The sequence below is a fragment of the Leuciscus leuciscus genome, assembly GCF_965113295.1.
Source record: "Leuciscus leuciscus genome assembly, chromosome: 14".
In the NCBI taxonomy this organism is placed as follows: domain Eukaryota; kingdom Metazoa; phylum Chordata; class Actinopteri; order Cypriniformes; family Leuciscidae; genus Leuciscus; species Leuciscus leuciscus.
The window spans coordinates 30115888-30141500 of NC_138738.1; the positions used below are offsets into that span (position 1 = coordinate 30115888).

The following is a 25613-nucleotide window of genomic DNA, read 5'->3' on the forward strand; positions in this document are numbered from 1 at the left end:
TGAGGGAAATGTGAACACAAGTTAACTAGCCTAAGAAAAATCGTTTTTTAACGGGATGGCGAACTGCAGTGTGAGTAAAATAATAGATGCCCCAGCCACGTCTGGACCCACTTCAGCTTTTATACCATTGATGGGACAAACAATATCGTCAAAGAGTACACGATATGTGACCCTGGATCACAAAACCAAGTAGCACGGGTATATTTGTGGCAATAGCCAACAATTGTATGGGTCAAAATGATCGATTTTTGTTTTATGCCAAAAATCATTAGGATATTAAGTAAAGATCATGTTCTATGAAGATATTTAGTAAATTTCCTACCGTAAATATATAAAACATTTATTTTTGTGAGTGAATGCAGCATGATCGCGAACATAAATGGACAACTTTAAAGGCAATTTTCTCAATGTTTCGATTTTTTTTTTTTTTTTTTTTTTTTGTGTTTTTTACACCCTCAGATTCCAGATTTTCAAATAGTTCTATCTCAGTCAAATACGTATTGTCCTGTCCTACCATACATCAATGGAAAGTTTATTTATTCAACTTTCAGGTGATGCATGAATCTCAATTTCAAAAAATTGACCCATGTGACTGGTTTTGTGGGGTCACATATACTACCACAACTCAACTCAACTTTTATTTATAAAGCACTTTCAAAACCATTAGAATGGACCAAAGTGCTGTCCATAAGTAGTAAATAACTCTAAAATACATAGAAACATAAAATTACATTAAAACACCAAGAGAATCAAACAACAAATCACTCACAGTTCTCAGACCTAATCAAAGCTTGATAAAATAAGTAAGTCTTCAATTCCTTTTTAAAAATATCCATGCCTGACGAGGATTTTAAAGATAATGGCAACACATTCCAAAGTGCAGGAGCCGCAACAGAAAAAGCGCGATCTCCACTACGCCTCAAGCGAGACCGTGGGACGGTTAGAAGCATGTTCTGAGAGGAGCGAATGCCAAGAACTACCTGGTAAAAGTAAAGTGCACTGGTAATACCACGAACATGCAAAGCCACTTTGCAATGCCATCACCCTGATCACATTTAAAATGTTTAATTTACTTAAAATGTTCAATTTAATTTACAGACTGAAAAACTGAGTTTGGACTAGATTAAAGAGAAAACCTGCACTTGGGTTAGAAAGGGTTAGTTCACCCAAAAATGAGTCAGTTATCAGTTATTACTCACCCTCATGTTGTTCCAACCCCCGTAAGACATTCATTCATCTTCAGAACACAAATTAAGATATTTTTGAAGAAATCTTGAGAGCTGGCTCACTCCTTCGTAGGCTTTTAGATAATTTCATTCTGCCGGCCCAGAAAAGTTAGTAAGACATAGTTAAAATAGTCCAAGTGACTACAGTGATGTATTATGATACATCGTGATGTATCATTATAAGATTGTCTAGCAATATATTGATTATCACAGAATAGCTGTATCGTGATATTATCGTTATCGTGTATCGTATTGTGAGGTACCCTGTGATTCCCACCCCTATCATAAATTAAGTCAAAACTATAATGAATTATATAGTGCATATATTTAGCAAAATGTTCCTCTCTAGAGTTATTTTTTAAGTACCATGCTATAGCTCCTGAGGTAAATGCAATGTTACATGACATATTGTTTTACACAATGTTTGACGTCTTTCCATGGTTGAAACACTGATTGAGCAATAAGTTTTCATCAAGTTTTACTCCATCTTTCACCATACTTCTGATTTTTTTCATTTTTATTGAGTGCTCTATATAGCTAGTAGTATTGTTGAAGGGATGATTGGTTCATGTGTGCTCCTCGCTACTGCTTGAACTTTTTAGGCAGACACCGACAGAAATCTGTCATGCCACATTAAAAAGCATCAAAACAACATTTATTGTTTTATATTGTGTTTAAAATTGAATTGAATTAGAAAGTGGAAACATTTTTATACATCAGAGGTGCTACTGAGAGTCAACCCAGCCCTAAATGCAACATTCCTACATTTTGTTTGGTTTTATTTTTATTCCATTTTATATTGTTCCTTTTAATATATTATTTTATTTTATTTCAGCTATATTTAAAAAATAACAAAAATGATTTTTATTAGTTTTAGATAAACAAATTATATTATTATTATTTTTATTATTATTTACTATAAATATGCTAATTCATTAATTACACATTATTTACACTACATTTTTGAATCTGCTGACTGTCAGTCGCCTGGGGTTATTTATTTGTTGGCTTAGGTTGTTATCATAATAAAACCAAAACCTTTATAGAGGCATGGGTTCCATAAAACTGTAAAAAAGCCTGTTATACATGAAAAAAGAATAATGAGTATGCTTTATATTTGTGTTTATGAGCTCATGCTGGGGGAAAGATGGCTGTTGCTCATTTTCATCTCAAAGAGAAACATCTGTGGTTGTCCTCTAAAGAAATTATGCAAGCTCCAAGTGGATGAACAGACCACCTAAAAGGATGGGCATTTTTTTTGTTCTTGAGCACAAAAACACATACACACTCGACGCTCACACAAGGGCTCTCTCTCTCCCTCTCTCTTTCTCCCTATTTATCTCTCCATCACACATAATTCTTAGTGCAGTGTTTGCTGCTCCAGCTCATAGATCAGTGTCTCCCTAATGCTAGTGAGACCATCTGGAGATTTTACATACTGGAAGTTTCTCAGGACGTCCCTCTGACAGAAAACATTAGGAGAGGACTATTATTACCCCTATAAACTTACTGTCCTCCCGTGTTTTTATTTTATCTTCCTCCAGTACCACAGTTTAACACACTGGTTTACTTTGACACTGCATTTAAAAGCTTGAGGCAAATTTAATGCCTTGAATAACAGCTTTAAGCTTAAACCTTTTTTTTTATGCACATGTAATAGTTATGACACTAGAACTCGATTCTAGAGGAGTCTAAGGGCGTTTACACTTGTAGTTCGGTACTCTAGGTTGTTTTGTTCCGGACCAAAAAAAGAAAATGATTTAGTCCTGGTTCACTTAGCGTTCACACTGCAATTTTTAACACTGAACCTAAAGATAAAAAAAAAAGTATTTTTTGACATATTTTGCAACATAACTTGTCAAACATCCAAAACAATGATGCGTGCTGGGTTAAATGCGCTCGTACATATGCAATGTGCGTACATATGATTGTGGCAGGTATCCCTCCATCACATGCACAAACGAAGATCTGCTGCGAGGAGACACGGTTCTGATGCCTGTACCGAACTGTGATAGGCAAAATTGTGGCTATGACAAGAAAAAACAGGTATGTTTGAGCATTCTGTCCTTTTATAGGGTCGCATCTTGTGACATCATGTCTTGTTCGTGGTTCGTTTACAAGTCTTTGGTCCATGTTGCGTTCAAATTTCATTCAGACCGCACCAGAGTTTATTTGGAATCTTTTCAGGGGTCTTGGTCCACTTGTTTTGTGCGCACCAGGGTTCGGATGGCAACGTTCACATTTATTCAAATAAACAGCAGTAACAGAACAATCGCACCAGTGTTCGATTTAATCTAACCAAACATGCCAAGTGTGAACGCACCCTAAAAGATCGAGCAGTGATTTGATGGAAAAGAGGAAGTCTGCTGGACTTTGAGTTAGTAAACCATGCAAGATAGTGAGTGTGCTTGTTTAGCATTGTATCTTGTTGCATAATCATTTGCACACCAAAAACAATTAAATGACTAAGCCTTTGTGCCCTGGTTCTAAATATACTACCCACATTTATTGTACAGTGTCCAGTATCCATGACTGTTTTGAGGATTTAATGTGCTGTGCCATGTGTATGACACTGCCTATTGGCTGTCCAAGGTTTATTAATTTATTTTATTTAATAACGCTTCAATGATGCTTGTATGTTATGTAAACATGAACTGCTAATATGTAGAATAATATGCATTAGGATAAAAGCTTTGATACACTGAAGGCCACAATATACTCACAGCAATGGTCTTTTTCGTTCTTTGCTTAGGGGTAAAAAGTTGTTCAATGTACGTGACCAGCGATATTTGGGGTGGGGGAAAAATCGATTCACAAATGAATTGCAATTCTATCTTCTGCCGATTCATATCGATTGACAAATTTTAAAAAGTCAACATTCTAAAGTGTTAGATTTCTTAAACTTCGCTGTACTACTTAAAGTTATTGACCCGTTAGAGTGTTATTAATCACAATAAGCCGTGAAAAAGGACTCAATGCGGTGCTCGCGCTGAAGGACACACAGCCAAAGCTCAAGCACAGATGCCGTCCTCTCAGATGCATGTGATCCCGAATTCAGTTTTCTTTCACAGCTTATTGTGCTTGAATGGTCAAATACCCACAATTTTGTCAAAATGCTCATCGTTTGGAGTATTCACATGAACACGGTCTGTTATGTCCTACGTGAACGTAAACAGTTGGGAGCAGATCGGAAGTATATTAGATCTGTGCATTTGTTCTTAAAGGGACTGTGTCTGCATGGCCCTGCATACATTGGATTGTTTTTTGTAAACACCTTTATTAATTGCCATTTATAACAAATATAGAAAATTCCTTATGCAAAAAAGAAAAGAAAAAAGGGAACATTCTTAACCCAATCCCACAATATACACTGAACTTGAACTGTGCACCAAGCTCTAGGAAAATACAAGTATTTCATCTGGATTCGGTATTGGCAGATACTCAATATCCAATGGTTCTGGGGCACAAAAAACTTGATAGGGACATCCTTAATATTTTGTATCCCTAATGTATAAGACTAGTATGACTGGAAACACAACTGAATTACAAGGAACTTGTATGAAAAGCGGGAGAAAATTGGGTTGTTTTTTGGTTTGACAAATAGTGGTATATTTGGTGAACTGGTCCATTGTTGAACATTTTAAATCAAATGGATGGTTTGGAGTTGACAGCGCTTGAGATAGGGTAAAAATGACAGTTTAAAACTGAGAAAGTTTTACCTGAGTGTGTGTGTGGGAGGAAGTGATGCAGCTGTAAATGAGAGGTGTGTGGGAAGAGGAAAGGAGACACTGATGTGTTATAGAGATGATCAGTTTTGGAGCTTGGTTTGTTAACTCTCCCTCTGAGTGTGTGGGAAGTTTAACTAGAGATACAGAACATCTGAGAAGGTTCAGGCCACTCACCTGCTTAATTCCTTAATGTCATTATAGTGTGTGTGTGTGTGTGAGAGAGAGAGCGAGAGAGAGAGAGCTTGTGAGTGTAAGAGGAGGAGGACTATGGGTTTGAGGTTTGGCAGTCAGACAGAAAGTGAAAACTGGGGAACTAGGTTTGCCCATTTACGGTCTCCAGTCTCTGCTGTCCTCCTGACTCAATGCCTGTGGAAAAAGAGTCATCTAAAACAAACACACTCATTTTTTTCTTCACTCTTTCTCTCTCTCTCTCTCTCTCTCTCTCATGGATATTTGAAAAGAGTGGCTTTGTTTTGACTGCATAAGGCAGAACAGGGACCCCTTTTGTATGTTGTATAACATTTTTACATTTTAAACTTGGGATAACAATTTGCAAACTGTACCATATCACTATATTCACTTTTTTTTTTTTGCATTGCATTGCATTGCAAGGCCATTAAAATAATAATTACTGATGTACAAAGTCATATAATTGTACATTTAAATTGTACTAAAAGGAATAGTTCACCCCAAAATTAAAATGGGATCACAGATTTTTATGACGTCACCGCGGACTTCCGTTTCTCATCACATCTTCTGTCCAATCAAATGCTCTCTAGAATCTAAAGCATCCTGCCCCATATGCTATAAATACCACCTGGCTAAAGCGACCGTGGCTGTACCTGTACGTTCGGTAGTACACGCATGCTTAGTATCAGCTGTTCATGCTCATTAGTTCTCTCAGCACAACATGTCTCAGTTCAGTGAACTGTCGGAGTTACTGGAGTAACAAATACTCCAGGATTTGGTTGTAGTCGGAGTGACTGTCAGGCACGTCCGAAAGCGAACAACTTTAGAAAACTGTGGATCAGCGCTGACTCAAGACACAAACTGTTTTGAACGATTCAGTTCGCTTTGGTAAACTGGTTCGACCGGTTCACTAAAAAGAAACGGTTCAAAAGAACGATTTGCTCATGAATTGGACATCACTACCGTTGACACGTCACGGAGCAATATGGGTTGGAGATGTGTGTTCGGTTACTCAAATACTCGAGTTTTATTCCGTTTTCCAACTGTACGTTGTTTAAGAATGAAATGGCTAGAATTTATTCACACCTCTACTATTGAATCCAACGTATCATCAGTGCTCGGATTCGCTTCCTTGGTGCTGTCAAGTACGATGTGCAATCTGTGAGGTAATCTAAACGCTATTGGCTATTTGAAAACAGGGAAGAGCCATTCAATATGTCCCGCCTTAGCTTCCTGTTTCAGTGGAAATTACGTCAACATCATACAAAGCTTGCACGTTCCAAGGCACTTCAGTGGGCCTTCAAATAATATTCTGGCTCTTCCCAGCTTTGTAATGGCATTGAGTAGAGCCCGAGTTTTTGAAGCTCCAAAAAGCACATCCATCCATTATAAAAGTAATCCTCCATTCAACTCCAGTGGGTTAATAAAAACCCTGAAGCGAAGCGAAAAAAGAAAATCCATATTTAAAACTTTATAAACTATAATAACTGGCATCCGGTAACGGCTGTATGCACCTTCATGAGAGTCAAGTACTGGTGGAAGGGTGACCTCTGACCCGACATAGGATGTATGACGTAGGCGTAGCGTAAGCTTAATTGACGAGTGCGGAAGCGCAGAGGATAGAGCAAAACAAAATGCTGGTCACGAATTAGAAGTAAAAAATTTGAAGTTTTAAAGGCACACTATGTAGTTTCCATTTTTCTCAAACAGCGACCCCTAGAGCCGCTGTGGAGTACTGGTATTTAACGTTACTGTCAGACATCCCAAGTCTCCCGGAAGTTCCGGGAGTCTCCCGCATATTGATAGCGGCTCCCTGATGCCCACAAATTAGTTAAAATCTCCCGTAATCTAGAGCGAGCGAGCAAGAGCGCGCATGCGAGAAAGAGACTGCTCCAAACCGTGTAGCGCGCGCACGGCAGAGAGGGTGAGGGAGCGAGAGACTTTGCGTGTGTGTGCTAGTGTGCGTGTGTGCCTCATGAAGCGCATGTAAGACAGAGACCATCCTGATTGGCCTGTTTCGGTAAATCAACCAATCAATTGTCAGTGTGGGCGGGCTTTTATCTTTTCTCCCGAATCCTCCCTGAAATGACTTTTTGCAGGTTGGGATGTCTGTACTGTCCTAAATACCACTCACGCAGAGCCGTCTCTGCACTCTTCCGACCGCTCTTTCTTTGTTTTCTTCGTCGACTCTGCCATGATTCACGTCTGAAATGCGTGCTAGTGTCTTCCATAGAGACTGCTTCATATGTTGTTGATTAGGGCTGAACAATTAATCGCAATAAAACCGCATGCGATTTGGCAAAGGCTGCGATTATTTTATGCGCAGCTTGTCAGTGGAATGCGGCTGATTGGTAGTAAATACTGCCCCATTTGAAGACGCTCTCATGCAAACACGATAAATATGCCCCGCCGCAGAAGTACAATAATGCCCATCATTCCAGGAAATCCCTATCGCTGTAGCTGAATAAACAGAAGATTGAAACGCTTTGATTAAACATGACTTAAAAATACACAACTGCTTTATTCTGTGTAAGAAGGCACATCATCTCACAGAAGGATGCTCTGTCGTTATGAAGTGAGTTTGGAGTAAATGCATGTTATTAAATGTTGTCTGTTGTTGGACAAGAGGTTCATAAATGCTTCTCATGTTTTGGAAAGATGTTTGACGCGTGTTGTTTTTTCAAATGCACGTTATAAGTGACTCAAACTCACAGTGCTTTCAGAGTGAGCAGCGTTTACAGAGCCGATCATCAATGACAAGCTGCGCATAAAAAATTATCGCAGCCTTTGTGATTTTAAAATCACGATAAGCCATCTCGATTTAAGTGCGATTACATGTAAAGTGCGATTAATCGTTCAGCCCTATTGTTGATGTAAATACGGCACGACGTCAAAGCAAGTCGTGATTCTCGCAAGAGTTGGCGGGGCGCCACCTCTCAAACTTGCATTGCTGGTTTTGCCAGCGGCGTCCCCCCCCTGCTTTGCTATCGGGATGATTTGCCCTACTACGAGTTTGTTTGCCATCAAAATGATTTAGAAGGCGTTATATTAAGGTACAAATCTTGCATAGTGTGCCTTTAAAGAAAATTTGGAGGACTTCAATATAAGAGAAAAGGATTTACGTCATATGTCGGGTCAAAAGTCATCCTTCCACTGGAACTCAATTCTCTCGTGACCTTACATACCGCCATTGTTGTATGGATTACTTTTATGATGGATGCATTTTGTCAGTATGACATAGTGGGTATTTCATGTGGGTGAGACCTTTATACCGCGGCTCCACATCAGAATAACTACTGCACAGAATCAGGCTCCAAATGACGTAATTGGCAACGACTGTTTCTGGGATATTTTGGCTTAATTTTTCTAAACTGGAAAAATGGACATCATTTTTTTTTTTTTGTCTATGGTTCCCATGCATCAAGCAAGTTTTTTTAGCTTTAGTTAACCATATTTGATGTGCTTAATATATGTGTGGTTATACATTTTTATATAAAAGCTCAAATTAAAAATGTTCATCATATCAAGCGATCGTGTCTCTTCAGAAGATTTCGATTAAAGCACTCGATTCATATGGATTACTTTTACGCCTTTATGACATTTTGAAGCGTCATAGTTTTGGTGGAATGGACTTTCAGTAGAAGGACAGAAATCTCAGCTTCCACTAAAAATAGCCTATCTTTATTTGTGTTTCGAAAATGAGTGTCTTATGGTTTTAAGATGAGACAACATGAGGAAGTAAATGATGACAGAATCTTTGGGTGAACTAACCCTTTAATTAAAGCCTGCTGCTGTCACCTCAGGCGGTTTGAACAAGTAAAGGAAATATCTGGCCATTTAAGGCCGTTTAGGGAAACCAGTTGCATCTTATACCAGGTTCCTGTCTGTTACACATGAGAAATGCTGTTACCAGCAAGAGAGAAGTGAAAAGTGCGTTCACTTTAACTCTCCTTGCCCTCTGCAACACACTCAAAGAAGGCATCTACTCAAACCAGTGCCTGTTGAAGCATTTCTTGCTGTTTGAAATGACACTGGACTCCTTCAGTATTACATACTTGCTTGGAGGAATCTGTTAGAATTTGTGTCCATTTTCTCTGCACATGAAGAAAAAGTGTGTCAGGTAGTCCATAGGGATTATCTGAAAAAGCTCTCCTGTTCCAGTTCATGTGACTCATAAATCCGGTGAGGTCTCCAGGACCTATAAATGGCACTCGATGTTGGTGTTAATGTCTCTTTCTGATCCACCGAGATTAAAGGAATAGTTCACCCAAAAATTTAATTTACCCCAGTATTTACTCCCCCTCAAGCCATCCTAGGTGTATATGACATTCTTTTTTTTCAGACGAATACGATCGGAGTTATATTAAAAAATGTCCTGGCTCTTCCAGGCTTTATAATAGCAGTTTCTGTTTTGAAGTCCATCAAAGTGCATCCATCCATGATAAAAGTGCTCCACACTCCAAAAATATCCATATTTAAAACTTTATCGATTAACATAACTAGTTTCCGAAAACAGAAAAAAAGGCCTAAAATTGTGGCCAAAATTTGACCAGAAGCTAGGCTAATATTTGATGATATGGTAACATCATTTTTGACATGGAAAAAAAAGTTTCCACATGATACAATAGGTGTCACCTCTTTGTTTGTGTGGTGAGACTTTGGTAAAGAAATCCAAATGGGCAAACACTAACAGCATAAGAAAACTTTCTAATTCTAAGGAAGCATTACATTGTTTGCATTTTCCAGCTGTGCATAAAAGTCCTCATGCCCAGAAGCGATCAATATCTTGACTATTAGTTTTTCGGTTCCTTGCCACTGTTGCCTTTGGCTTGCTCAGTTGGGGATATTTTGGGGATATTTAATCTAATTTTATCAATCAATAAATTCCTCTTGAAACAAACTTTGTTGTATTATTTTAATTTAATACTGTGAAGCTGCTTTGATACGATCTGTATTGTGAAAAGCGCTATACAAATAAACTTGACTTGACTTGACTTGACTATTAGCGCATTAAAAAAAGTTTACCCATGTTTGCGTAAGGCTATTGAGCACAAAATCTTGTGTAATATATGAGAAGAGGAATCATCTCTCATGTGGCAGAGACACTTCTGTTTCTAAACAACCTGTCACCTTTCTTGTAAAATGGACCATTGTCTATAGTTGGCTTAAGAAGGTACAAATGTGCTTATGTTAGTCTAAAGTCAGACTGTCCATTTCTAGAGTTTAAAAATATTATTTTTAAGGGATGCACCGAAATGAAACCGAAAATTCAGGATTCACTTGCCCCGAAAACTGAAATTGCATATTAGGCAGTTTTATAAATAACAAAATTGTTGGTGAAATATTAAAATTTAAACGACAATAAACTGTGTAATAGTTTTCATGACAGATTTATTCTAACATACATTAGATAATGAAGACATCATTAACCGGTTTAGTCAAAACATAATGAATATGTAATACAGTGCATATATTTAGCAAAATGCTCTTCTTTAGAGTTATTTTTCTAGCAAAATGCTCTTCTTTAGAGTTATTTTTCTAGCAAACTAATGAGTTATTGGACATTGAATAGCTTTCTTAAGGAAAATGTACCGTTAAGTGACATTCTATAGCCTACAAGCTGTTATCTTGATGTCTTTTTCAGGTTGAAACACTGATTGAGCGATCACATGAGACAGGATTCATTTCGGTACGTTGTAATGGATCTTTTAACATACCTTCTGGTGTTCACCCATGTTTAATTCGTAACTAATAACTGTAATTGAACTTTGAGCAGAGCGGATAAATGGTCTGTGTGGCACTGTTCAAATGAGTAGCGCTGTTTAATTCCGCTTTTACCACATAAACATTATATCAAACATTTATCGAACTCTTGTTATCGTTTTATCAAGGAAAATTGTTTTGTTTTAGCGCTTAGCCCTAAATTGTACTGTAAAAAAGCTTGGTTTTACTATGAGTTTACAGTATTGTAAAATCCAAAAATTATTGTAAACAAAGAATATCTTACTGTATTTCTACAGTGCATGCACTGTAAAAAATTTACTGTAAAATTTACAGCAACTTACTGGCAACTTTGGTTGCCAGTAAGACTGTAAAATTTACAAGAGTCCTGTAAATCACTAACTACAATTGTACTGTAAAATTTACAGTAACTTACTGGCAACTTTGGTTGCCAGTAAGACTGTAAAATTTACAAGAGCACTGTAAATCATTAACTACAATTGTACCGTAAAAAACACAGCACACTGCCTTACATATGCTGTAAAATTGTTTTTACAGTCTTACAGTCGAAATAATGTTAAAATTACAGTCGAAATAATGTTTATGAATGCAAGTGAAATTACAAGAGCAACAATGAACTTACATGTACTGCTATACATTTTACAGTAAATTAGAGCATTTGCTGTGGAAATCAATTCACTAACTACATTTGAGATTTTTCACTGCTGTGTGTATACGTTTGCTGTTTCAGCCTTTTTGTCAAATAAAACTCACAATAACAGGTTTTCATTAATATAACAAATTTATTGTGCAATAATGGCTATTTAACATAAGCACCAGATTCCAAAATATATTGGGAGAAACAAAAATGGAGATTAAATGAAAGGCTTTAGCCTTGGAAAGAACCACTGAGAACAGCAGCACTTAAAGGATTAGTTCACCTCAAAATGAAAATTTCCTGATAATTTACTCACCCCAATGCCATCCAAGATGTTCATGTCTTTCTTTCTTCAGTGGAAAATAAATAAAGTTTTTTGAGGAAAACATTTCAGGATTTGTATCCACACAATGGATTTCAATCGCAACCAACATGTTGAAGTCCAAATCAATGCAGTTTCAAAGGGCTTTAAAGTGCTTCAAACGGCTCTGCACGATCCCAGCGGAGGAATAGGGTCTTGTATAGCGAAACGGTCGGTCATTAAAAAAAATAATTTATATATATATATATATATATATATATATATACACACACACACACACATATATACTTTTTAACCACAAATGCCCATCTTGTACCATCTCCGAGATGCGCTACGTATTACTTCATCACGATGGAAAGGTCACGAAAAAAATTAAACAAAGATGTCGGACGATTTTGAAGTTGGAGGAGAAAATTAATAAATTTTTCGCCCTTCCCTACCTTTCTGAACCTCTTCGTCTCACTCTCATTCGAGGTCCTCGTCCTCCTCCGGTAAACGTAGCGCGCATGAGGTGAGCGCGAAAATTGAGTTGTGATGATGATGCAGCGCGTGCCACGTGGAAAGTCCCAACGGTCCCAACTCCCAAGATGTCCACTGAAGATGACGATTGACGAAATGACATCACACGCACTGCGCTACGCCGATGTCGTTGTTTAATCATGGGAGTTTTTAAAAGCCAACAGTTTTAAAGTACTAGAGGTGTACGTTATAATCAAATGTCAGAGTTTAAATGGTGTAAATAATTCGCTAAAAAAGGCTGTATTTATTACAGTTGACTATTACTTTAGTGTTATTGACTTGTGAAGCGCCAAAACTTTTGCAACCGTTTTTTTTTCTTAAAAAAAAATAAAAAAAATAATTACAGTGGTATGCATGATATCCAGTAGCATTTACTGCATAACCATGTTTCCACAAGTCATAGGAACATGCATGCTCCCACATGGCAAAATACAGTAATACTGTAAATTTTAAAATACAGTAGTCTATTGTAAATATTTACTGTAAAAACTACAGCAATTTTTAACAGTGTGTATTATGAAGGTACCCAGCATCCAATGTAGCATGAATAGATCATGCTGTAGAGTTTTTTGATGTCGAGTATTGATGTCTGTGCATCAGGTGATCCTTACAGTATAAAAAATTAATATTGTTACAAGATGTCACACCGTTACTATTGTGAAAGATCCATCTACAAAAATATATGAATTTGAAATAAAATATTGTTAAGTTTTCATGCTGCAATAATGCTAAAATATAATCTTTATATTCATGCTAAGAATAGTTTGACTAATGGCGCTTTTCCACTGCATGTTACGGTACTGCTCGGCTCACTTTGTGGCGCTTTTCCACTGCATGGTACAGCTTGGTATGGCTCGCTTTAAAGAGGTACCACCTCTGTTGAGGTTTCAAGTGTACCGTACCGATACTAAAATGTGACGTGAAAACACTACAGCTCACTGATTGGTCAGAGAGAAGCATCACTAACAGCGTCATTGGATTTGCAACACGAGACACCAAACCTGTTAGATTTAAATAGTCAGTAACAGCCACCGCAGTATATTTTTTCGCACAATATTTTTTTTTAACAACTTGCTTGAAAAAAGAAACTTGAAAAAAGATATGGCTGAATCGTGGTGACTGGTCAGTAGATTAGGTGCAGACATTCATCTCGTTGGTAGCCGAGGAGCGGATATTCCGACCAGGAATTAATATATTTTTTAACAACTTTAACGAGCAGTCTATAATCCCACCCACTTTGAAGCGGTACTAAACTGCAGTGGAAAAGCAATCCGAGCCGAGTCGAGCCCGTGCCGAGCCGAATCGTGCCACGCAGTGGAAAAGCAAAGCGAGGCGAGCCGAGCCGTGCCAAACCGCGCCGAGTCGTACCAAGCCGTACTATGCAGTGGAAAAGCGCCATAACTTAAAATCGGCCAATTAGCTTATTTTGTGCTCTAGCTTGTCATCGTTTCAACAAATGTTTTTCTTTTGTCATACTTCTGGCTAGATCATAAATTAAAGATCCCAAGCAAATGAAACACTAATCTCCATCATGGTGACTTCAAAACCATTACAGTGGTAAATAATAGAATTTCTTGCAGGTTAAAGACAACTTTATAATGTGAATTCACAGTAAAACGAGAGCAATGAATTACTGTGAGGTGATATTAGCATCATTCTGCTGTTGTTTCACAGTAATTTGTAAGAAAATTACCCAGCATGCATTGATTTTACAGTAAATCTCTGACTACAGCAATTTATTGTAAAATAATACTCTTTAATCCTGTAAATTCCTGGCAATTTTTAGTGTACTAAATAGAGAAGACAAGTTATTTTAATATTATATATAATATAGATATAAATCAAAAGTTTAAGAGCGGCACAAATATTTGAATTTGCTAACATTAGAAAGAAATAGCCTATCAAAATATCAAAGCACTGAGACTGGATCAGTTTTGCAAACAATGTTTGACTTTGTTATGAACCAAGGTAGGAATATCTGAATGGATGTTATGGAAGGTCACCCAGAACACCCTAGCAACTATATACAGAATACAATACCTGTCAAAAGTTTAGATTTTTTTTCTTCTTTTTTTATTTATTTTAAGGCTGCATTTATTTGATAAAAAAATACAGTAAAACAGTAATATTGCGAAATAGAATTACACATTAAAATACCAGTTTTCTATTTGAATATTTTTTTAAATGTAATTAATTTGAAGAATTATTATTATTATTAATACTGTTGTTGTTAATAATAACAATAGTGAATTTGTTCTAAACAAAGTCTACTCTGAAATATTCATTTTAAATTAAATCCAAGATTTTTGGTCAAGAATTTTCAATTTTGATGTATCACTACTTCAACTTGTTTTTCTTGTGGCTTTTGCAGAAGCTGCAGAGATGTGTCATTGAGGTTATGTCAATAGCAAGTGAAAGTTTGCATCCCACTTGCTTTAATAATCTCCCACAGCAGGTCTTGGTTTTTTTTTTTTTTTTTTTTTTTTGTGTGTTTCAGCAGCAATGAAAGAACAATCCCACATAGAGTGACATTACCATTAAACGCTATCTCCATGGAGACAGCCAGCTGGGCATACATTTTCTGTCATATTTCTATAAAAAGTAACACAAATACTTAACTTATTTTGTCATGGTATCTTATATACAGGTTTCTTATATTTAAAGAAAGGATAGTAAATAAAGGTAGAATGTAGTCACTATTCACATACTGTACCATCATTATTCTTGTTGAATCTGTAGTTGAACTTGAGAGAGTACATACTGTGGGGTCCTTACGTCTGATTCCACTCGTGAAAAAGCTTCTATTTAACAATTTTCTTCATTTATATTGAAAAATGTTGTATTAAATTATGTGTCCAGCATCTCAATATTAGGGAAACATTGAGAAATGTGCATGAATTTCAAGAAATTCTTAATTTCTTAAATTTGGTATATTCCGCTTTTGCTTTAATAACGACATCACTCGAGCTGGCATGACATTGCATGGCATTACCTAAAATGCAGTGAAATCTTGAAATTTACTTTATTGCCTACGGTATTGTCTACCTGAATTTATGTCCATGTCTACAGGAAATAAATCCCAGATATAGTATGTAGTCTCAGACCTTTGGACCACACTATGTGGATTTATATACGGGGTATTTGTTGAGATTTGATGCATCTGTGTGTGTTCACTTTAACATCAGCTCCTCTTGTTCTTGTTTGACTCATAGAGGATGATGTGGGCAGGCGAGGTTCTGTTCATCAACCAAGTCTGTTAACATTATCAGGTTGTATGCCTACTAGAGCTGCAAATGATTCATAAAAGGTCTCTCAAATGCTTCAAAAATATAAATGGATAAGCAGATATACAGTATAGAATAGTATAGGCATATTTTCCTATATAGTCTAATAGCTAATGGTCACTTTTAAAACGGCTCTCAGTAAACACAGGTCCTCTTCTACATCAATTTAAGAGTCTCCAGTCCTCTTTCAGATCTAGTTAATTTAAATGTGCATATTCAGGAAAAGAAAAAAAGCAGTGGCGATTTCTTTATTTCGAAATAATGAGAAACAATGTTTTTTTGGAATGCATAATACGGCTGTCTGTAGTGCACACTAAACTAAACTTACAACCGATTCTGAAGATTCAGAATTGATGAAGTTCCAGAAAGCCCCACAAGGATTGTTTCTATTTAATTTCTGAAAGCTTCTATTGTACTCTAGAACACTCCAGTACTGCCCATACGAAAAAATTATATGCAAGTTACTCCAAAGTTTCTGTGTTTCTACCAAATCTGAGATGGTCCTCACTGCAGCACATGAAATCCAGGGGGAGGAGTTGGATCCAGATCTAACTCCTCCCACCTTACATATACCTAAACCTACCCATCTCCACCCCATAATCCCTAAACCCACCCCTAAACTTACCAATCTCCACCCCTTATATCTGGATCCAACTCCGCCCCCTGGATCTCGTGTACTGCATTGAGGTGCTACAGCCAAATCTGGAAAAATCTGATTTGTCTTTCTCTCTCTCAGATAACAGAGGAGGAAACGGCCACACAGGAGTGTGCCTGGCTGTGTGTGGATTTCCACCACTCCTGTTACTCCAGCGTCAACACACACAAACATCCTGCCACAATGTCACGGAGGGAACGGCCATGGTCAGTGTACAGGGCAAATACATTAGAGCTTTCTTCAGAGATGCTTGGACTAGCATTGGAAGGTATACAGTAGTACCCATGAACTTGTGTTTTGATGTTCTCTTGTATTTTACTTTTGCATTTTGATTGTTCTCTTGCATTTTACTTTACATATGAATTATGTCCAGTCTCTCTCTTTCTCCTCTTTGTAGGAAACAGTCAAGATCCAGATGAGCCAGTACTGGAGTTCAGTCTTGGTCAGTCTTGTTTTTTTAATGATCACACACTCAAAATTTTCTAAAGCAGCAGAAATGGCACCAGAAATTACGTGCTCTCCATTAGTAGCCAATATTGATGGGGATATAAAGGTTCAGCTGACAATCGGGTCTGATCTTTAGACTGAAAATGACACTGAACAGGAGTGTAAATATTTCTGTGAGAGCTCTGTGTCCTACTGTATGCTTACGTGAAGATAACCGCTTATGCAGCTGCGTTTGGATTAAGTGACTGCCTCTATCTTTCATCAGTTGTAAATAATGTGGTTTAACAGGGGAGGTCTGATTATATCTCAGAGAATCAGCAAGTCTTAGCAAATAACACTTGAGGTGCACTGTAGCTCATTCATGTATACAATGCTTCTTGTGGAAAATCTTTACACTGTTATGACCCTCAGCATAAATGCATTTGTATGTGTTTTGTAGTCTGCAGTGAGCTGACCACACCGTCTCTGGACCGAAAACCCAACTGTTTTGTTGCTGTGAGCTGTACCACACCTCCTCAGGCTTTCTGGACCAAGCATGCACAGACAGAGATCATTGAGGTGAGATGGACACAAATGTTCCTGTTTTATTGTCAGCCCAGGCTAACACTTTTACCCAAAACCCAAACTATTCCCACCTGGTATTAAAGGGATAGTTCACCCAAATATGTACATTTCTTTCTTCTACTGAACACAATAGAAGATATTTTGAAGAATATTGGTAACCAAACAGTTGATGGACCCCATTGACTTTCATAGTATGGAGGAAAAAAACATTTAAAATATATATATGAAGTCAATAGAGTCCATCAACTGTTTGGTTACCCATATTCGTCAAAATATCTTCTTTTGTGTTCAGCAGAAGAAATAAATTCATACAGGTTTGAAACAACTATGATGACAGAATTTTCCTTTTTGGGTGAACTATCCCTTTAATATCTGTCTTGCATGATCTAATCACAAGTGGTCAGCCGAGACAGATGGTAACTCCTGGTTTATAACTCTGAATTTTGTTTCAGTGATCACAAAACAGTTTAGACCCCCTTGTTTTTGGGGTGTACTAGAATATGTTTTCATGCTTGATTGTTCAAAAAACGCATTATTTTTCACTTATTTTTTCATTATTACAGCTTCTCTCTCCCAGTCTCTTTGAACGTGTCATTTTCAATGAAGCCCCTCCTTCCGAAATAAGAAATGTGCTGTGATTGGTTAGCTGGCCCAATGTGTTGTGATTGGCAGCGCTTAGCGCGTGTTTGGGAAATGTCACGCCCCTTCATAACCGCGACCTCTACTCAGATGTAAATATTAATGGTGACGTCAATTTCAAATCATTTCGAGCCCGATTCAGACCCTGACAATGTTAACGAACAAGAGGATTGTGCTGAACGGATTTTAAACATGGACTTTGCAAGTACGGATTTTACAGGATGTTTCAGAGTGTGTTTTTTTTCCTTTTTTTATAGATATGATGTTATCCACCATTTAATCATATTTGTAGGACAAACTTTTGGACAAACTTTTTCCAGGGTGTAAAAAACAGCGACAACAACTCTTCCTTTTCTCTAAAGCAGCCCAACATGGCCTCACCCCCTTTGTTGCGTGTTCCCAGGGGCCGGGTTTATGTAAATTTTAGGGTTTGTGATGTCACCAACCCAGGAAGAAGCTCTTTGTAGTCCTCAAAAAGCTATTTCTGTAAAAGAAAATGTCTCCAGTCCTTTTGCATTGAACTTTGAGCGTTGTAACTTTGCAGATGTTGTTTATGCTCAAACAGCAACATTACACACTAACTTCAGTTAAAAAAGTGAAATCATAATCAAGGACCCCTTTAAGTTAGGTTAGGGCAGAGAATCAATATATTTTCCTGATTCGATTTGACAAGATACTCTGGTTGCACATATTGTTGGGCGATGCCGAAAGGCTGTAGAGGAAGCTAGGCATATAATAAAAGATTGGTTGTGGAATTTTAAGAATTATCAAGTTCAAACGAAGGTCACAATTAATCAATTTTTTTTTTTTTATCCAGCCTTAGAAACATTTGTGATCACCCAAGATGGTTGTTAATTTTCTGCCATTTATGGAACAATGTGGACTGATTTGGATGACTAACCAAAACAAATGGTTTGACCTCTGTTTTGCAGGGCACAAATAGTCCCATGTTCCTCAGCAGTGTGGCTTTCTTCCAAGACTCCTACATTAACCAGCACACACAGGTCAAGCTCTCTGTGTACGATGTAAAAGATCGCTCACAAGGAACGGTGAGATACATACCACGCACATCAAATGAGAAGGTCTCTAATATAAAAAAAACAGCTCAGACTATGCTGCTTTGTCTTTTTCTTTTTGTCTTTTTAATACTTTTTCCTCTCTTTCCAGATGTACCTTCTTGGCTCAGCGATGTTCCCAGTGAAGGACCTTCTGCAGGAAAAGAACCACAGACTTAACTTACCTCTCAGGTGATCCAACCCATCTTTTTTAGAAGTCTGGATAGTTTGTTTGAGCAATCTCCTAAATGGTGTATCTAGAACAGTCTGCTTCATTGCTGAAAACGACCGCAAGCATATGCAGTTTGAATGTATCGGCATTTGTTATCCCTTTTCCTCAGGTCAGCAGAAAACAAGCATGTGGGTAGTATTACAGTCATTGCCTGGCAGCTTGAGGAGAAGAGAGAGCAGCATACACCGATCAAACATCTGCAAGACACCATCAATGGCAGGGTGAGCGTGACTATGCCCTTAATGACTCAACTATCAGCATGTTTGTATACTAGTTAACTTATTCTGATGTGAGTGTTTTCGTTCTTTCATGTGCCATTGCTGCAGACAGTCCTCCCCGTGGATGAGAGTCTGACAGAATCTGTGGGAGTCCGAGTGAAATACGCCTCTCTGTGGAAAGACTCCTTTCTACGATCCGGTAAGAATATCATTCACTAGAAGAATGGCTTATTTTTCACACTCTATAAATTATCCATTGTGACGGAAATTAGGGACGTCACAGTGAGTACGTTTTCACACCTTTAAATAAACTTGCGGCAACATTAACGATAACACCGGGGGATGGGGTGGACGCTCAGGATCTGTTGCGTACCAAATCCTCCGCCATTGTCTTGTCCTGAGTTGAGATCTTAACCTTAATGCATATTTTGCCTTAAGAAGTGATGACGAGTGACATCTTCCCCACTCTTGAAATGCAGAGACCATCTCTGGATACATGTTGCTTAATGGCTCTATGGGAAATATTGACTGAAACATTGCTGGTACTAAGAATAACATAATAGTACATAATATTTTATTGTTGTAATAGTGCTTTTCCCAAGATCAAGGGCACTTAGTTGCATTTTTATTGACAGAAGTGAAATCCAAGGCCTGGTCATAATATCATAAATGCTCACTAATTCAGTTTTAATGCTACAGCCTTGCACAATTGATTTCTCTTAATGGTTTAATCCTGTTTCTGCATCTCAGTGTTTGGTGGCACCATGTCGCGTATGTACCGTTTTCCAACCACTGATGGGAATCATTTACAAATCCTGGAACAGATGGCTGAGAGCGTCCTGTCACTTAACATCCCACGACAGTTTGTCAAACTCTTACTGGAAGAGGATTCCTCCAGGTGTACATCATAACCTCAGCATGCACACTTTGACCTTTTTAACGGTGTGTATATATAAAAAGAGCCGTTCTTTACATGATTGTGTGTTTTGATGCTCGTAGAGTATGTGAGCTGGAGGAGTTGGGGGAGTTATCACCTTGTTGGGAGAATCTCCGGCGGCAAATCGTAACGCAGTACCAGAGCATCCTTCTGACCTATCAGGATACAATCACAGACCTGCAGGACTACAAAGGTCAGTCTGCACTTTGAGGTTGTAGGAGGTGTTCCTGTTGTATTACTTTATTTCAGGACTTTCAGACGTTCAGTACTTTAGCACATGTAAGTTGTTCAAAAGAAACAAATGATGATACAGTGGGGTCCAAAGATGTGAGACCACATTGATAGTCTGGGATTGAAAATATAATTTAAAAATATGGGAAACCTTATAATGCAATGCAATACAATGATGATTAGGAGATGTACAAATAAACATTCATCAAAAGCCTGTTGTATCATAGTTGATACTAACATTTTAACATGATTTTTCTAAATGATGTAATGATAATCAAGTAAACCTAAGTTGATTCAGTCCAGTTCATCTTTAAATATAACTTACAATATAACATTTATTCTTGCATTTATTTTACACTAATTTGTAAAGATGACAGACGACAGAAGGCATGTATTAGATTGTGTACAACTGGTTTTTCAGTAGATTTTCATTAGAAATTCAAGTATTAAACATGAGGCTTTATAGGGTTAAACTTAATGACCCAGAATTCTGTGAAAGATTCTCCAGTGACCTGGAAGACTAATAATAGTAGGCATGTCTACCTCCCTATTTGAATGATTAAGGGGTATCAAGAGATTTATTTTCTATCTGTCTGTCTCTTACAGGTCCATCATTTAAAGCCAGTAATCTGAAAGCAGAAAGGAAGTTGGAATTTATGCCCACCAACCTCCATGTGCAAAGAATGAGGGTTCAGGATGAGTCTGGCTGTGGTTAGATCTCTTTCTTTCATTCTGTGTACTTATTTCATTAGTCATCCCATTCCTCTTTTCTTTGTTTCCCTTCGTTTGAAAGGTTTTTGTTACTGCTCTATATATTCCTGTCCAGTCTAGTGTATGTGCTCTTCACTGTGTAAATCCCACCAGGCAGTAGGTGTATATATTTAGAGCACTTAGCACATGTAAATAGTCTCTCGTACAGAAGTTTTCATGCACTCAACACAAACACACACTCTTTTAGTTTTGACCCCCAGTCTTGAATTTATACGTACCAGGCTATAGTGCGAAGTTTAAAATAAAATAAAAAATGTAGAAAGAGAATTGTAGCATTTCATCTGTCTCGAGTAAAGCTAGAAAAAATAATAATCAGTATTAATTGATAAAAGCAGAGAAAATTCATCACTGGAATGAGCAGCAGTGTGTGTAAGCCTACAACTTCATTTTTTTTTTTGTAATTGCGACATATCTCACATTGTGAATTTATCTCACAATCTAGTTTTTTTTTTTCTTCACATAATTGCAACTTTTTATCGTGCTGTGTAACTTTTCATTTCACAGTGCAACTTCAATTCACATATTTAGAATTTATATCTCACAGTGTGACTATATCTCATTCTTGTGACTACACAATACGAATATCTCATAATACAAATTTTTACACGTACGTGAACACGTAAACTTTTTATATCGCAGAGCAATATTATTTCTCATATTTGCGACTTCTTATGTTACATGCAACTTTATATTTCACAATGCGATTTTATTTCTTGTAATTGCACATTTATATCTCAGAGTGCAACTTTATATCTTTATAATGCTAATTATATATTAAGAACTTGTTGTTCATCGGTATTTCTTAGTACTTATGTAACACAGTAACATGACTGTTTATTTTAAGTGTAACACAAAGACAGCGCTCATAAAGATAATAAACGATATTCGTTTAAATACTGATACAGGCAAAACAATTCTGGTACTACTCGACCTCAGTGCTGCATTTGACACTGTTGATCATAACATACTTCTTGACAGGCTGGAAAACTGGGTCATGCTTTCTGGGATGGTCCTAAAGTGGTTCAAGTCATACTTAGAAGGAGAGGTTATTATGTGAGTATAGGAGACCATAAGTCTGAATGGACATCCATGACATGCGGAGTCCCTCAAGGCTCAATTCTTGCGCCGCTCCTGTTCAACCTGTACATGCTCCCACTGAGCCAAATAATGAAAAAAAAACTAATTGCTTACCACAGCTATGCAGATGACACACAGCTGTACTTAGCCCTATCGCCTAACGATTACAGCCCCATTGACTTCCTGTGCCAATGCATTGATGAAGTAAACAGTTGGATGTGCCAAAACGTTCTTTAGTTAAACAAAGACAAAACTGAAGTCATTGCATTTGGAAACAAAGATGAAGTTCTCAAGGTGAACGCATACCGTGATGCTAGGAGTCAAACAACTAAAAATCAAGTCAGGAATCTCGGTGTGATTCTGGAGTCAGACCTTAGTTTCAGTAGTCATGTCAAAGCAATAACTAAATCAGCATACTATCATCTCAAAAATATTGCAAGAATTAGATGCTTTGTTTCCAGACAAGACAAGAAAAACTTGTTCATGCTTTCGACACCAGCAGGGTGGATTATTGTAAAGGACTCCTCACTGGCCTTCCCAAAAAGACCATAAGACAGTTGCAGCTCATACAGAACGCTGCCGCTAGGATTCTGAGCATATGAACACATCACACCAGTCCTCAGGTCTTTACATTGGCTCCCAGTTACATTTAGGATTGATTTTGAAGTATTATTACTGGTATATAAATCACTTAATGGCCACATCTGTTTAGCTGTGCATTTACTGAATGAGTACTGTGCCACTGTGCGTCCGACTGATTACACTGTATTTTATTTCTGCATCCTCCTTTTGATTCTAAAGTCAAATGGCGCTGAAAATTGGATGAGACAAACATAAATGACTTAATTGGAGAAATTGAGAGATGAAACCATGCTGATGACGAGTAGTGAGTTTGATGTGTCAATTAAACTCAAGGTTCTGTGGGGTGCAGACTGGATCGACTCCATTCCTAGAGCTTCCGAACAAATGTTTTTTTTTTGTTGTTGTTTTTTTCAGGACTCCAGTCCTAGAGCTCCTCCTGTCCGATTTTAGGGAAAAATCGGGTCTATTGGAGACGTCAAATAGATTTTTTAGGCGCGTCGAAAGATCACCACAGACACAGTACAATCTACATGGGATAATCTCACAGTATAACAAGCAGCTGTACAAAATATGATAAACCAGTGTTTTGCCAGTTCATCTCTTTTAATTATAACTGTCTAAATTGTTAAAAGGTACCTGAGGGGGATTTATTCATGATGGACAAAGGAACACTGTGGTGACTATTACGGGGATACTAGTCCAGATTAGTATGGGGATACTAGTCTGGTGGGTTTAGTTAATCCACAGTATTGTAGTGGGAGAAACCCCGAGGGTCTGTATGATCAAATTTGTGAGCAAGTTGTGAGTGCTCACCTTTTTCAATTGAGGTGAAAATGTATCTCTCTAGAGACGTCTAGAGTTATATAGGCGCGCCGAGGGAAAAACCACAGAAAAGACTGACCATCATGGGAAAATATCAGAGTATCCACTGTACGTCCGACTGACTGCACTGTATTCTTCCTTTTGATTCTAAACTGAACTCAAATGGCACTGAGAATTGGGTAAGAGAGAGACATAAACCACTTAATTGGGGAAATTGAAAGATGCAAAATAAGATACACCGGTGTTTTGCCAGATGAGAAGTTTATACTATGTATCATATTTTTACTACTTTAATTCATTTTACTCTAATTCATTCCTTTTATAACGGTTTAAATTTCCCTTCCTTTTATTTTGTGCTTATTTTCTATGCAAAGCACTTTGAATTGCCGTAGTTTGAAATTTGAATTCCTTTCTATGTAAAGCACTTTGAATTGCCATAGTGTATGAAATGTGCTATATAAATAAACTTGACTTGCCTTGCCTAACATGAAATGGATGTGTGTGTTTGTGTTTCTAGATCACACCTATGATTTGGTGACGATTGGGGCCCCTGCAGCTCACTGCCAGGGCTTCAAAAACGGTGGTTTGCGGAAGCTCCTACAGAAATTTGAGGAGGCAAAGAAAGTGTAAGTTAGGTTTTTCATTGCCTGGTTTTGAAAAGATGCCAATTGAGTGTAGTGTATGTGTGTGTCTGTATGTACGTGCATGTGTTGCATGTAAAGGAAGAGCTATCATGTAGATTTTTGCTGTAATGGCCTAAGGCACAGACAGCAGTTTAGTTTCCATATACCTTTTTGCTAATCAGCCATCTGGTAGTTTCACATAACTAGATTTTATCTATTTCCTTTATGCTGTAGTATGTGTACAAGAAAAAAATGTGTGATGCTTCACTTATTAAGGATAAAACATTTCACAAACATCTTACTGAGAGAGCATGTAGGAACATTTAAAGGGGACCTATTATGTTTTTTATTTATTTTACCTTTCCTTTAGTGTGTAATATAACTGTTTGTACAAGTAAACAATCTGGTTCTTAAGGGCCAAAGGCAAGACATTATTACATGGACATCCAAAGGCAGAGGAATTTAAGAAAATTCAAATTAATTTTTAACACTATTCCCCAGCAGTACATCCACAACTTTTTGTTGTGTTCTCACCACGAAAAAATATAAAATAAAAAATTACTACTGTGTCCTGCACAAGTCACACTTGCAAAGGTGGTTTGAGTCGATCAGCTTGTTCTTCTTAACTGTCATTATCAGAATTGGGCTCAAACTGATGCTATATTTAGTGAACCGTAGTTACAGTAATATTTACAATGTCTGTAAATACTTTTCGGAAGGATGATTTAAAAAAACCAAAACTAAAACAGAGCAGACAGACAGAGTGTGAAAGCAGATGGTGCAATAATGCAAATTATAAAACAAAATAGTTTTTGAACATTCATAGAATCATGTAAACCTGTTCTAGTAGAGCCCCTGAACAAAATTATGAACCTGTAAATGTGTATAATAGGGGCCCTTTAAAATCACACTAGAGTTTTGCTAGCTTTATCATTTCATTTCGCACAAACTATTGTATTTATAACTGTATTTTCCCTTTAATAATGTAGAATGGATATTCTATTTTCAAAATCATTGCTTTCATTAGTGTATATCACCATCTCTGGGCTGCTTTTGGTTATGTGTTGTTTTGCTAATGTTATATTAGTAGCAGTTTTCTTTTAAGATAGTTTA

The 25613-nt window shown here is 37.3% G+C and overlaps 1 protein-coding gene across 11 annotated transcripts in view; it reads left to right on the forward strand.

The window, feature by feature from the left end:
- Nucleotides 1–25613, forward strand: part of inpp4ab (inositol polyphosphate-4-phosphatase type I Ab) — a 56617-nt gene that overhangs the window by 5789 nt on the left and 25215 nt on the right. For 3 of the 11 annotated variants that reach the window (XM_082136731.1, XM_082136727.1, XM_082136728.1), the window contains exons 1-11: nucleotides 16365–16570; nucleotides 16700–16744; nucleotides 17189–17307; nucleotides 18885–19001; nucleotides 19120–19199; nucleotides 19349–19460; nucleotides 19566–19656; nucleotides 20208–20355; nucleotides 20457–20587; nucleotides 21232–21336; nucleotides 24395–24503. In XM_082136731.1, the coding sequence (XP_081992857.1) occupies nucleotides 16486–16570; nucleotides 16700–16744; nucleotides 17189–17307; nucleotides 18885–19001; nucleotides 19120–19199; nucleotides 19349–19460; nucleotides 19566–19656; nucleotides 20208–20355; nucleotides 20457–20587; nucleotides 21232–21336; nucleotides 24395–24503 (1142 nt within the window). In that variant the 5' untranslated portion in view covers nucleotides 16365–16485. Of the gene's footprint in view, nucleotides 1–15935; nucleotides 16125–16343; nucleotides 16571–16699; nucleotides 16745–17188; nucleotides 17308–18884; nucleotides 19002–19119; nucleotides 19200–19348; nucleotides 19461–19565; nucleotides 19657–20207; nucleotides 20356–20456; nucleotides 20588–21231; nucleotides 21337–24394; nucleotides 24504–25613 lie in introns of those variants that run through there. The other 8 variants (XM_082136726.1, XM_082136735.1, XM_082136733.1 and 5 more) reach the window with 5 other exon arrangements.